The following is a 13,287-nucleotide window of genomic DNA, read 5'->3' on the forward strand; positions in this document are numbered from 1 at the left end:
ATTAAGTCTCTTACTGGAAAACATAAGGAGAGGAAAGGATGAATAACAGTAATATCATTTTGCGTCATACTAAAATCACATCCAGACCTCCCTATAACTGCCCGTACAATACAAATGTAAAATATATTACAGTATATTTTTAGGTTACAGTATATATCACCAGTGTAAAATGTACACATCTTGTTTATTTTTTTCCTTTTAATTTGATCCCCCCTCATTAATGAATTATTGTTATCTACAGTGGTGGTAGAAGTATTCAGTGTAAAAATACACTGCAAAATATATGCAAAGTATTAAAATAATATAAGAGGTCTTTATGCAGATCTATCTATCTATCTATCTATCTATCTATCTATCTATCTATCTATCTATCTATCTATCTATCTATCTATCTATCTATCTATCTATCTATCTATCTATCTATCTATCTATCTATCTATCTATCTATCTACCTTCCTACCTTTCGAGACAGTCAAACACTAGACGGCGCCCTCTTTACAGCAGCTCACCACTTTTCTGTTTTCTGAACTCTGACCTCTGTACTTGAGTCTGTGGTTAGAGCTCATTCGAGGGGGAGGATTTTGCGTGTTAGAAAATGAAAGTATTCGTTTAGGTGAATTGATTATTAAAGCTGTTTCAGTAGCTTAGCAGCAGCTACACTCCCTCTCTGATACCATTTGCGGAGGCAGCGGTTCCACGACTGCTGTCACATACACTGACCTAGCCTACATGTGTTGGTCGGTGTCGGGATTTGTTTTGCTACATAGCTAGTTAGCTCTCGGCTAGTGAGCTAGCTAGCCGGCTCTGTCACAGCTAGCAGTGCTAATGTAAAGAAAGCATCGCTGTCAACTCGGAGTAACATCCTGCTTCAGAAATCATTGTAAATCAGATGACTAGCAAGTGCTTCTTCCCCCGGGACTCGTGACAGTTCATCTGTCACAATGTATCCGTGGTCGGTTGTACCAAGTAACGGACAGCGTGACAGCGAGCTAGCCCACCTGAGTTGCGTATAGCTCACCGTGTCAACCGTCAACATTTCAAGCAGCGGACAGTGTGAAGCCAGGGTTTGGACAAGCTAACCGGACAACCGGGCTAGCTAGGATAACGTTATCTAGCATCAACGGTTAGCGACGGGATAACGTTTCCAACGACAATGGCTAACGTTACAGACCTGCAAACAAAATACAGCAAGCTGGCTCAGGAGTACTCAAAGGTAAAACACTCGACCATTTCTGCTCAGTTTTATGTGGATATATTAAAGTTGGTTGTCAATGATACACATACAGTTATGACGAGGGGGAAAGAGACAGAAGCTGCAGATGTGTAGTTAGCGTTAGCCATCTTTTAATGATTCATGCATCTAAAACCAGTGACAGATATTTTTCAGACATATTAGAGCAAAGAAATATACTCAGTCGTTGGGGTGCACCTAGCCATAACTAATAAATAAATTCTACTATTGATAAGGTTATAATGTCTCATTTTTGATCCAAAGGTTTAAGTTTGTTTGAGTATAGTCATATGATATTAACATTGTGATATAAGACTTGATATTTCGTGGGATTGTGGTTCATGCTGCAATTTACCATTGTTTTGATTATGAAAATATCAGGCAGGTGTACCTCTGGTGATACATGGCAGTTGCCACATTTTGACATTTCAAGTTGCCAATGAACACCCTGTGTTCAAGTGCTATAATGGCAATTTTTTATTGAGAGACAGTAAAGTGACAGTAAAGCCTGTGTTTTCTCTTGTAAGCTGTATGTGCCCTTTGTTTCTGTGTCAGCTGACATCACGGGGAGCATGTGCTGTTTCCTGTTCAACTCTGATCTTGCCGTTAGCCAAGAACCATATCCTGCTCAGAAAGTGCTGACTGCGTAACTGTCACACACACTGACATTGTGGTTAATATACAATTTTCTTACAGGTCGTTAACCACAGAATAAAGAGCTTTGAGTTATAAATATTTTGGTGTAGAATAGGATGTAAAAATAGTAACCATACAGAAGCATATGACAGATTTTTTGTGTAAAGGCAAATGTAAAAACAGCTGAAGATGTGGCATACATAGATACATGTTTGCATCGCAGTCCTGACCAGTGATCATTTTTTATGTTATGTGTTATGTCTCAACATTTTTCACAGCTCCGTGCCCAGAATCAGGTGTTGAAGAAGGGAGTCGTGGATGAACAGGCCAACTCTGCCTCCCTAAAGGTAAAGTCATGTCTAAAAGCATACATTGAAAACAATACAATACAATACATTGCAAAATACAATACAGTACAATACATTGGAAACTGCTTGCAGTGATCACATCTGTCTGGGGTCAAATTGATCACTGTAAGTGGATGTTTATTATAACCAAATTTTTTTTCTTTTTCTTTATTTCTCATGCATATTACCATCTAATTGACATTTGTATATTTATTACATGAATATAAAGGAATGAAATGGACAGCTTCGCGATTTATTTATTTAAAGATGGAATAACATAAATTGCCATGTTGCACTCTCCTGATCCAAGTCTGAATGGTTTGGGTGAAAGTATTACACTCCACTCATATAACATACCTGCTGCTCTGAGAGAGTAGGGATGATAATTACGCACTGTAAAAATCCAAAAATGGGAGCAGAGCTGGAATGGGAGGGCAAAATAAGAGAGACACACCCACGGAGAACATGTGTTGGGCAAGCAGGCAGGAATAGTTGTTACCTGTCATTACACATTTGCCCTTAAAAAAACAAGTCCAAATGAGTTAGAGGAGAGCCTAAACATATGACAGCTTGCAGTAGTAGGCTACAACAGTACTACAGTTTTTTTCCCCATATGTTGTCATGTATGAAAAGACCCAAAATGAAGCTTTGTAAAGGAATGATTCTGCCTCAGGGTTTTGATCCATCCACACCACTGTTACAGTGGTCACAATAAGTGGTTTCCACTGTGATTATGATAAGAGCCATCTACATTTTCATATCTGCAAAACAAATTCAAATTCTGACTAGTACTTGTTTCTATTAGTTATGGTGCCTTTTCAATCAAAGCACAGAATTATTTCATCATGATTTCGAGGTAGTGATTTACTTGATGTGTTGGTTTGCAGGAAGACATTTACAGCGATGTTATGCACGACATGTGTTTGTCACTGTACCCATTTTTCCCTCTACAGGAGCAGCTGAAGCAGAGGGACCAGAGCCTGAGGAAGCAGGAGCAGGAGATGGACAGTCTTAGCTTCAGGAACCAACAGCTGGCCAAGAGAGTGGAGCTGCTGCAAGAGGAGCTAGCTGTTAGTGAAGCCAAGGGCAAAAAGGGGAAGGTGATCATGAGGGGGGGAAATACAAGGGAGTGGCTACTCGGTTGTGTGGAGGATGTACAGGATGTATTATGTAATTTTTGTAATGGACATAAATATAATTTGATAGCAAAAATATTACTTTTAAGAGTGATTATAGAATTTGCAAACTCAGTAAAGATTAGAATTAAACACTAATGTTTGTGGTGCCAAACGATCACGATTAACAACCCTTCTTCTATCTCCACTTCCTCCAGACTAAAGTGGATTCTCCCTCACAGCATGGCCTGCAGACCCAGAGTGTTTTTGATGAGGACCTGCAGAAAAAGATAGAAGAGAATGAGCGACTTCATATCCAAGTAAGCAGCCACGTCATGTTTATACCAGCCTGTCATTGTTCTGCATACACAGTATTTAAAGTTAATGCAGTGGCGGATGGCTCTGTTCTCTGACGTGTCTTTGTTAGTTCTACGAAGCAGATGAGCAGCACAGGAGGCAGGAGGCCGAGCTGAGGGCACGACTTGAGGAGCTGGAGAAAGACTCCGAGCAGCACCAGGCTGTTGTGGATGGACTCACCACTAAGTACATGGAAACGATTGAGCGGCTGCAGAGCGACAAGGCACGCTTAGAGGTGAGGATTATCAGGAGGAGGATGAAGAACATTATGTGATTGTCAGTTTTAATTTAGAGCTCATTAAAATGTGTACTTTCATTTTGTCTGATAGGTGAAAGCACAGACTCTGGAGAGGGAAGCAAAAGAGTGCAGAATGCGAACAGAGGAGTGGTAAATCTAGTTTTTATTCACCGTTTGAGAATAATTTAATCCACCATTGTGATGGAGGGACTTTTACAGGAAGTGCATATTGATATAGAGTTACAGTATAGTTCATGTACATGTTACTGGTAGAAGAAAGACGCAAAAATATTTCTTTATATCTGTTAAAAAAAGATATCAGCATCCTTCATCTTGGTGAACTGGATTATGATTTACTGTCATATACGTTAGCTACATAGAAATGTGTAACTGAAATGTTTCTGATGCAAACCTTGGTTACACACTTTTGCACATTGTAGTTTTGACTCTTAGACTTAATTCAAACTTAATATATTATGTTTTATTCATTGAAATACATCTTTTAATCTATTTATCTCCTGTTCTCTCTGTCTATGCAGTCAGCAGCAGTTGAGGCGGTGTCAGTCAGAGCTGAACAGACAAGTGAAACAAAGCAGCAGTGTAATCCAGGAGAAAGTGCCCTTCAATGACACCAGTGAGTATCACTCGGACAAAAACAATCTGCTGCGGAGCAGACATCTATTTGAGAGCAACCAATGTCTGTGCCACTGATACTGTAACAACATTCTGCCCAGGAGTAAATAGTGTAATGCTACACCACGCCGTAATATTGCGCGCAAGGAGGCAGGAGGCTAAACCATTTAAGCTGTGTTTTTTTGAGTCAGTATAGTTCAGTGGTGGTTTAACTTCTGTTTGTTTGATCCTGCAGAATTTAGTGACTACAACAGCCTGAATGTACCACCACACAATCGAAGGCACCAGGTGAGTAAGAAAACAAACCCACGTGTTAATGGGTATATTGTTAAAATGGATTTACAGCCCCATGTCTTTGTTTCCCCAGTAATTATAACATTTATTCTTCTTGTTTGAATTTTCAGTGCCATACCCAGCTTGAAAAAAATTTTTTTTTTTTTTAAACTTTTTAGCATTCATAATCCTTTTTTTGAATATCCAAGGACACTTAGTATTCATAAATGTAGTGATAATGTCTTAGATACATGCCATATGTCACAGATTAATTCATACAGCTTTATGTCTTAGCAAGAGTAATAATACAGTGCTCTGTGGATTGTGTGTTCTCTCTGTGGATTCAGCTTAAGGCCCGGGACGTGGCAGGTCAGGCTCTGAGCTTTATTCAGGATTTGGTTGCTGCTCTGTTGAACTTCCACTCCTACACAGAGCAGAGAGTCCACATCTATCCCCGGGACTCCTCCATTGAGCCCATCTCCCCTCTTAACCAGAAGGTAAGGCAACAACACCACACAACACCGGAAAGACAGTCTGTCAAATATGATGTCAGTACTGGTCCTGCATGTGGAGTATTATTTACTGTACAAACTCAGAAGCATAATTCTTCTCTTAACCCAGTTCTCTCAGTACCTTCATGAGAATGCAGCCTATGTGCGCCCCCTGGAGGACAGCTTTTTGCAGTTACACCAAAGCATCACAGAGGACACGGTCACAGTGCTGGTGAGTGGTTTTTAGACAGGCATATTTGGTTACGTGTTTGAAATTAACCACTGATTGTGTTTTGTTTTTTTGTTTTTTGTTGAATCGAAGGAGACTGTGGTCAAGCTGAAGAGCTTTGCTGATAATTTCTCCTCATACACTCACTTTCTGCAAAAGATTCTTCCCTACCAGCTGAAAAGGTCAGTGTGTGTGTGTGTGTGTGTGTGAGTGATTTTGATAGAGAAATGGAGTGGAGGAGGCTGATGAGTATCTCCACTTTTCCTTTCAGCTTGGAAGAAGAGTGTGAGGCGACTCTTTGTACTGCTGCCCTTACTGCGAAAAACCAGGAGCTGCAGAGTGACATGAAGAGAGTAACTTCTGTGTTTGAGAAACTGCAGAACTACATTAACCTTTTGGCCTTACCCAGTATGTTAACTTTTAAGCTCTTTTTGCCTGAAAGCTCTGTCACTTATCCCAGTTAATGCTAGATTGGAATGATTATTTTACAAATGCACATAAATAATAATTTTTTTCTCTAAGAAATATGGAATTTGAAAAGACCGAAAGACTCATTAAGTCATGATAAGGTATGCTTTTTTTTTAATTGGTGCAATGTTTACTCAGGTGTTCGGCAGGATGCCATGCCACAGAGCAGCACCTCAGCTGTCTTCACCCAGCTGGCTGCCTGCCTACATAGTCTTCACGATGCCGTTAAAGGTGAGCAGCACTGTGAGCTACTTTTGACCCACAACCATTAATGACCAGTGTGACACAGCAAGACTAGTCCCTCGTTTAACCACATAACTACTGTTGCCATTCATAAAAGTCATTCTCATTTTCTGTTTCCATAACAATGCACCACCTCCTCAATTTTTGTAACGTTTTATAACATTTGTACAGCCAAAACATATGGTGAATACTTTTTTCTGTTTGTGATTGTGAGCAAATGTAAGCTGTACTTGCTGTTTTACACTATGAAAATACTGTAGCTCAAAAAAAGGGCCAGATGCTTTAAATGCCTCTCCTGCTCTGCTGTTTTCTCCCTGTGTGTCCAGAGATGTCAAAGCACTACAACCAGAAGGCTGGCTTAGAGCAGGAGCTGCCCACCATCACCCAGAAGCTCTGTACCACCACAGAGTGCCTGCTGGGATCTCTGGGCTCGCTCACCAGCAGCACTGGCAAGGTACAACCAACAGAGGGCAGGCAGCAGTCAGGTTTATACAGTATATCGTGTGTCCAAGCAGTTTGTGTTGTTTGTTAGCTGTAATGAGTAAAGGCTTAATTGTGAGTAGCAGTGAGGTTTCACTGCAACTGGATCATGTTGGTAATTTGCCTCTAACGTGATAGCACTGAACGGCAGGACTCAGGTGGGCAGCGGTTAAATGTTCAAAGATGATGTCCAAATCACAGTTTGTACAGCTGCTCCCCAGGCAGAGTAAAAGGATAAATGATTTCTCTTTGTGAGTCAAGTGAACCATTGGCTGAGATGTGTACGCTGATTGGAGGCACAGTCCGGTGGGTTGCAGCATCGAATAACATGCTGGCATGCATAGTGTGGAGTGAGCTGTATTGTGAGAGTGATCATCTCTCCAGGCAAAAGCTTAATTTGTCAGACATTTATTACCATAGACACTTTGTGGTGGAGTCATCTCTCTGCTGTAAACACACTGATTAATTTGTGGTGAAACAGAAAGCAGAGAATCATCGTTGAGAAATGTAAGCGTTAATTAGTGTTTTGTTCGCTGTCCCTTGAATGATACGAGATAATTATATCACTGTTTTGTTGCAGATTGCTACTTTCTTCAGCAACAACTTGGACTTCTTCACATCCTCAGGCTACAGTCCAAGAGGCGGCGCAGTCGCCCTCAACCCCTTGCAAGCAGAGAGTATGCTGGCCAACAAAAAGAAAGCAGCCGCCTATATCCATGCCATCAAAAAGGTGAGTATCATCTTAAATCTGCTGGGTTTACCCAGGTCTCAGCTGGTGACAAAAGGTGACCATTCTTTTGCAGTTAAAGCCCCCAGAGTTCGGATCTCTCTGCCTATAAAGAAAACATCAGTAACGTCTTTCAAATCGCTTCTTAAAACATTCTTTTATGAGGAAGTCTTTGTGAATATTTCATATGTTCCATCTGGTTTTATCTCCCTGCTATTTTATGTTCATGAATTATTGATAAATGTTAATAAATGACTGACTTTACTGCTTGTTTTGTTTTTCATTTCAGCCCAGGCCACAGTCTGTTCCATACAGAGAAGCCCTGTCCAACCGTCGTATACTAACCAGTTCCACTGAGAGCAGGGAGGGACTTACGCAACAGGTACGACCCTCGACGGAGACACTCTTTCTATAAACTATTTCCTTTGAATTGATTCATTTGAATATTTTGCTTTTCAGTTTGAAACGGCTTACTTCTGACCAACAACCAGGCTGTAAATGTTATGTGGACAATATAACCATGAATGAGTCAGTGTGCCAGCCCTAAACTCAGTGGTGTAATAACAGAGATAAAGTCAAAATGGTTCCACATGCAATTATGTTTATTGTGGCTTTGTGTTTTTTGGGGCACATTACAATTAAAGACCAAACTGAAAATGCAGGAGAAGTAGAAACAGCACAACAACAGTGTAAATAGTTGCTGAAAAAATATAGAGGAATTGGAGAAGTTGGTCATAGAAGTACAGAACTGTACAGAAGTGCAGAAATCCGTCTCTCAATATGATACAATGCAGTCATGTGATATTTCGTGTGAAGTGCAAACAGCTGTTCTTTAGGGACAAGGTGTGAAAAATTGAGAATCTTGGCACTTGAGGCTGTGCTTTTTCTATCCTGAGCAAGATTGAAATGTCTTTTTTTTTTTTTTTTTTTTTTTTTTTAATTGTGTCCTTTGGTCCATATTAACCTTCTTAAGTTTGTCATTTCAGCACCAAGTTTACTGTTATAAGTACAAAGTCATAAAATGGATCTATAAAGGTCAAGCTTATTGGGCTTTTGCCATTTGAGCCTCCAGGTTTTGGAACAATCTAAAGAGCCTGGGATAGCAGAATCATACCCATCTTTCATATTGGCCCGTAAATTATTTTTCAGATTAAGCTTGTGAAATATTTTTGTTCTTTGTCATATAGTTTCCCCATTTCTTCCTAAACACTGTTGCCCTTTCATCTTCCAACCTCTGCTCAGCCCTCTTCCCATAAGCTCACTGTCCACTCCTCTCCTCTCCCCACTGGCCTCCCGCAGGTGCAGCAGAGCCAGGAGAAGATCGCTCGGCTGGAGCAGGAGAAGGAGCACTGGCTCCTGGAGGCCCAGCTGGGGAAGGTGCGGTTGGAAAAGGAGAACCAGCGCATTGCGGACCTGGAAGCGCAGCTTGCGGCAGCTCTAGGGGGAAGTCCGAGCTTGCAAACAGCTGCAGCCGGCACACTCGCACAGAACCATGAGGAAGCGGACGCAGAGCAGAAAACTGCAGGGAAAGAGACTACTTTGTGCACCAGCCTGGTACAGTCACTCTACTGGCTGCTGTTTGTTTTTTGCTTGCAGAGAAAAATTTTAGCCCATAGCACCGGTGTCTGATTTGCCTCAACAAAAGGAGTATTATCATTCTTTTCTTGTAGCTCCCCTGCTTAATAAGTTTTTGCTTGATAAAACACAGACTTCCAATGTGCTGATGAGGCAGAATAGAAGAATATTGTTGTTTCTGCAAGTCAGTACAGAGTCCACAACGTAGTCACAACCCAGGGCTGTTTGTCTCATTAGTCTCTGTACAACTTGCGTATTAGGTTTTATTGTTGTTATCTTTTGTATGGCTAGCTTTACCTAGTAGTATTGGAGGCCTGTCTGTGCTTGAAGTGGATTTTATAACATCTGTTCTATGATTCACTCTCTGACATGTTTCTCTGATCTGTATTGTTGTTTCCAGGTTGGCATGTTGTGCACCACACCTACAGTTGAACATGTGAGTTGCCATAGACTTAACCAATTGGCATATTTAAAAAAAGAGTTAAAAATATATTTTTTAAAAACATTTGAAATTATAATGCCTCGCAGAATGAGAGGAAAATCTTATCTAGCTGGATGTTGTGTCTGTGTCTTCAGGTGGGAGACGAGGAGTCTAGGGAGCAGCTGATAAAGACTCACTACATGACCAGAGTAGGAGAACTCACCACCCAGCTCCAGATTTCAGACAGCAAAGCTGTGCACTTTCACTCTGAGGTGAAACCCTTACTAGAATGTTTATCTCACTAACTGTCTTACAGCAAAAACCTTTTTCAGAGCACACAGCCTCTCTAACATGTCATCTGGGAACAGATATGGAAACTCTTCTGACCGCGACTAGACGGCCAAATACATTTAGCACAGAACAGTCACTTGCATAGTTCCCTCCAGTATTTCTTCCTATAATCATACCGTAACCATTTTTTGTCTGCTTCTTAAATTTGCTACAGAGGATAGAAACTGAAACAGAAGTAGCAACAGGAATACAGTATCTCAGATATTTCAAAGTGTGTATTTACCTTTTAATGTTGTCCTAAAATTGCTCAAGGAAATATCTCCCTTTGTTGCAGCTTTTGAAACAGATTTTAGAACTGTGATAGACATACATTAAACCTATCAGGGGAAGCAGTTGTTTACTTTCCTTTTTACTTTTCTAGTGTCGAGCTTTGGCCAAGAGATTAGCCATTGCAGAAAAATCACGGGAGACCCTGAGTGAGGAGGTCAAACTGGCCAATCAGAACATCACACGTTTGCAGGTAAAATGCAGTCTCTTTACCAAAGAGCTCTTCCGATCTAAGTGTAGACATCAGCCTCCTCCGATCTCATATTGGAACTGTGTTTTTTTTTTTTTTTTTTTGTCATACAGGATGAGCTGGCTACCACTAAGAGGAGCTACGAGGACCAGCTCAGCATGATGAGCGACCACCTGTGTAGCATGAATGAGACTTTGAGCAAGCAGAGAGAGGAAATCGACACGCTTAAACTTGGCAGCAAGGTACAAGACTTGAGACAGATTTCTGTTGCGTCTCCTCTTTTTTTTCTTTTTTCGTTGAACCCTCTTGCTCTCAGGTTTGTTTTTCAGCTGTCACATACTGTCAGTCTCTCCATGTAAATAAATCTAAAAGCTCACCATCAGTGATAAAGATCCACTGGCTTCGGGGAGTGTGAAGAATCAATTCTGGCCTGGCAGTGAAATGTGACATTGTAAAGTTTCTGTCAGTTATGAGGTGAACCTGGAGGTCATCTGTGGTGTTGTGGTTGCTGCTGGGTCTGATGAGAAAAGCACCTGCTGGAACCATCTGAAAAAGTCATAAAGTTGAAGCCACAGAAGTGCAGAGACTTGTTTTAAGCGCACATGTTCCTGCATGTATGCGCACACTTGACTGCATGTTGGGAAGTTGCAGGACAGAACACGTCTGGTGATCTTAAGGTGATGATTTCCTCTTGAAGGCCAGAAACCAGCCTCAGCACGTTTGCAGATTTTGAAATAGAATGCAAATCGAATCTGAGCTGTCTCAGCTTACTGCACTTAAATGCAACTTGGTGCTTTTAATTTTGTACCAATCCTGGACATGACTTGATATAAATTTTTGTTGAACTGAGACGTATGTTTTTTTGTTTCCTTTAGGGGAATGCCAAAAAGAACAAAGGTCGCTAGAGCTGCCCTGAAAACACTGGCTCCATTTGGCATCACAAAGGGCACCTTCAGAGATGAGCTGGACTGTGGAGCCTCCCAGCAGCGTCCTGGTACCAACACTACCACTGTCACCAAACCACAGGATGGCTACATGAGCCTCAGATTCCTCCCCTGACAGACAGTGGCAGTACAAATGAACCGCATGGAGGCTGTAACATGTTTGTCTGAAGAAGCTTCTTTTTTACCCCCTTTTCCTTGTCACAGCACCAGTTAATGATTAATATGATTTGCTAAAAATGCTTTCTGAAACTGTCGCGGAAGCTGCTGCTTGACCTTTTGGTCCAAGCTGGGTGGGAGAGAAACAACTTTTCCCTCAAAAGGGACAGAGGAAGATAAACAGCTGACGACAGTTGAAGTTGGTAAAACTCACTGAAGTCAAGACTTGAAGACCAAACCCTGTTGATCAGTGTGTGTACTTTTCCTGCTTAGCATACATGTGAGAGAAAATGAAGCTGCATTCTCACTGCTTATCTGTGGGAGCAGGTGAACAGAGCAAATGTTGGTGTGGCTGTATGTGTACAGAGTGTTGTGTCATTGTGTGACTTTGGCACCAGGCTTTACAACATGCGTGTATTGTTTTACGCTTGAAGTTTTTTTTTAGTTTTTTTTTTAGGTCAAATTTGATATTATTTGTGCAAGTGGTTCCAAGGGGCCTGTATGTCTACATACAGCATAACACCACTTTTAACACATGCATATATCACAAGCTTCTGTAATGAAGGGCTTTAAAACCTGAATGAACAACTAACAAAGACACACTTGAATTCATTCCTCATTTTGGAAAATTTTCAATCCTCTGGGAGTGGAGAAAAGAAAGGAAAAGAAATCTGCCTTGAAGCACTGATTAACTGTGTTCGCCAAGACAAAAAGGGTAGGATGGACAAGTCGGAGCTCGTAGAATGGTGTCAGTCTGTCTCTGTGAAGTTACTCTGTAACAAGTCCTTTTTATCACCAAAGTAATTGTGGATGTGCACTTGTGTGGCACACAAGTCTCTAAATTCTTGTTGTAATATGTATGGATAAAAAGGGTTAATATGAATATACACTCATTTCAAATCATGATGTAATTGTACTATATAATTTCTAAAAAAAAATATATATATACAAAAAGGCATTTATTTAGAGGTTACAAATCTTTATTTTCCACAAAATTTGGAAAACTGAATCTGCAGCTAGTTTTTTTGTGTCTCGTATAAGACCAGATTCCTGGGAGATGTCATAGAGGGGTTGGCACATACTGTAACTGGTGCTTAGACAACCTGATTCATTAGTCATGACAGAGCACAGTTAAAGTTTACAGTAAAATAGAACCTCTCTGGCTAGTAGTGACACGAATAACTGAAAGAAAAGCCTAGAAGTGATTGTGAGCATTTAAACATCCTGTTTTCCAGTATACACCTGCCAGCAAACCTTTGATCACAAGGATTTGCCAACGCCCCCTGAACTGATAAAAAAAATACTTGTATTCTCACAGTGTAACCTGTTCAAAAGCACATATAAATATGTGAAACAAAATAAAGAGCTTGCTCAACACTTAAATCTGGTCCGTAATGATCCTTAAACTTTTAGTGCTGCATTTCTGGGAGATGGAGGAGACTGGGATTTTAAATTGCCTATAACTTTTTTTTTATTTTTTATAACAGCCTGTAACACACCCTAACCACTGGGAATGAGGCAGCTCCATTAAACTGGACATATGAGAACTGGAAGATTACTGTTTGATGCCGTCACCTTGTTTTGGAAGGAAAAACATGTTGTGTCATTTTAGTTGAATTTGTGTTGCTTTCATGAACTCTTGGTACTCCAGAGGTCAAAGTAGTTAAAGTATAATAACCATCACTTGTTTGTTAATTCAAGAGCTTATGGCCAGGAATAACGAAAAATAAACCTTGAAAATTTTTCATTTTTCTTAAATCCAGGAAGCAGAGGAACAGTGGCCAAAAAATTCATATATATCCATATGCATAACAAGCAGGGTGGTGGAACAGTGGCCCACCAAAATAAATAGTATATTGTTATATACTTCTCAAGTTAAGAAAAAGTTTTAAGTAGTTTTGTACAACTTAAGTCA

At 40.5% G+C, this 13,287-nt stretch overlaps 1 protein-coding gene across 2 annotated transcripts; it reads left to right on the top strand.

Annotated features, from left to right (window-relative positions):
* The first annotated feature begins 548 nt into the window (after positions 1-548).
* Positions 549-12,755, top strand: ppp1r21 (protein phosphatase 1, regulatory subunit 21). Of its 2 annotated transcripts, none has more exons than XM_056394593.1 (22): positions 549-1,213; positions 2,146-2,214; positions 3,168-3,314; positions 3,548-3,649; positions 3,757-3,921; positions 4,016-4,074; positions 4,464-4,558; positions 4,793-4,845; positions 5,178-5,327; positions 5,452-5,553; positions 5,644-5,732; positions 5,822-5,958; positions 6,157-6,249; positions 6,588-6,715; positions 7,322-7,471; positions 7,758-7,850; positions 8,768-9,022; positions 9,444-9,479; positions 9,620-9,736; positions 10,177-10,275; positions 10,386-10,514; positions 11,148-12,755. In XM_056394593.1, the coding sequence occupies exons 1-22, from the start codon at positions 1,154-1,156 to the stop codon at positions 11,175-11,177; spliced, it is 2,358 nt and encodes a 785-aa protein (XP_056250568.1). In that variant the 5' UTR covers positions 549-1,153; the 3' UTR covers positions 11,178-12,755. The 2 variants fall into 2 exon arrangements, with proteins under 2 accessions (XP_056250568.1, XP_056250569.1); XM_056394594.1 differs by having other exon boundaries at positions 3,168-3,284.
* The last annotated feature ends 532 nt before the right edge of the window (positions 12,756-13,287 follow it).

Source organism: Seriola aureovittata, chromosome 14 (genome assembly GCF_021018895.1).
Source record: "Seriola aureovittata isolate HTS-2021-v1 ecotype China chromosome 14, ASM2101889v1, whole genome shotgun sequence".
NCBI lineage: Eukaryota > Metazoa > Chordata > Actinopteri > Carangiformes > Carangidae > Seriola > Seriola aureovittata.

Excerpts from the sequence above, each read along its gene's own strand:
- ppp1r21 (XM_056394593.1), top strand. The coding sequence starts at position 1,154 with ATGGCTAACGTTACAGACCTGCAAACAAAATACAGCAAGCTGGCTCAG. Across the intron at positions 6,250-6,587 it reads TCTTCACGATGCCGTTAAAG|AGATGTCAAAGCACTACAAC; the intron begins GTGAGCAGCACT and ends CTGTGTGTCCAG. Across the intron at positions 9,023-9,443 it reads CTACTTTGTGCACCAGCCTG|GTTGGCATGTTGTGCACCAC; the intron begins GTACAGTCACTC and ends TGTTGTTTCCAG.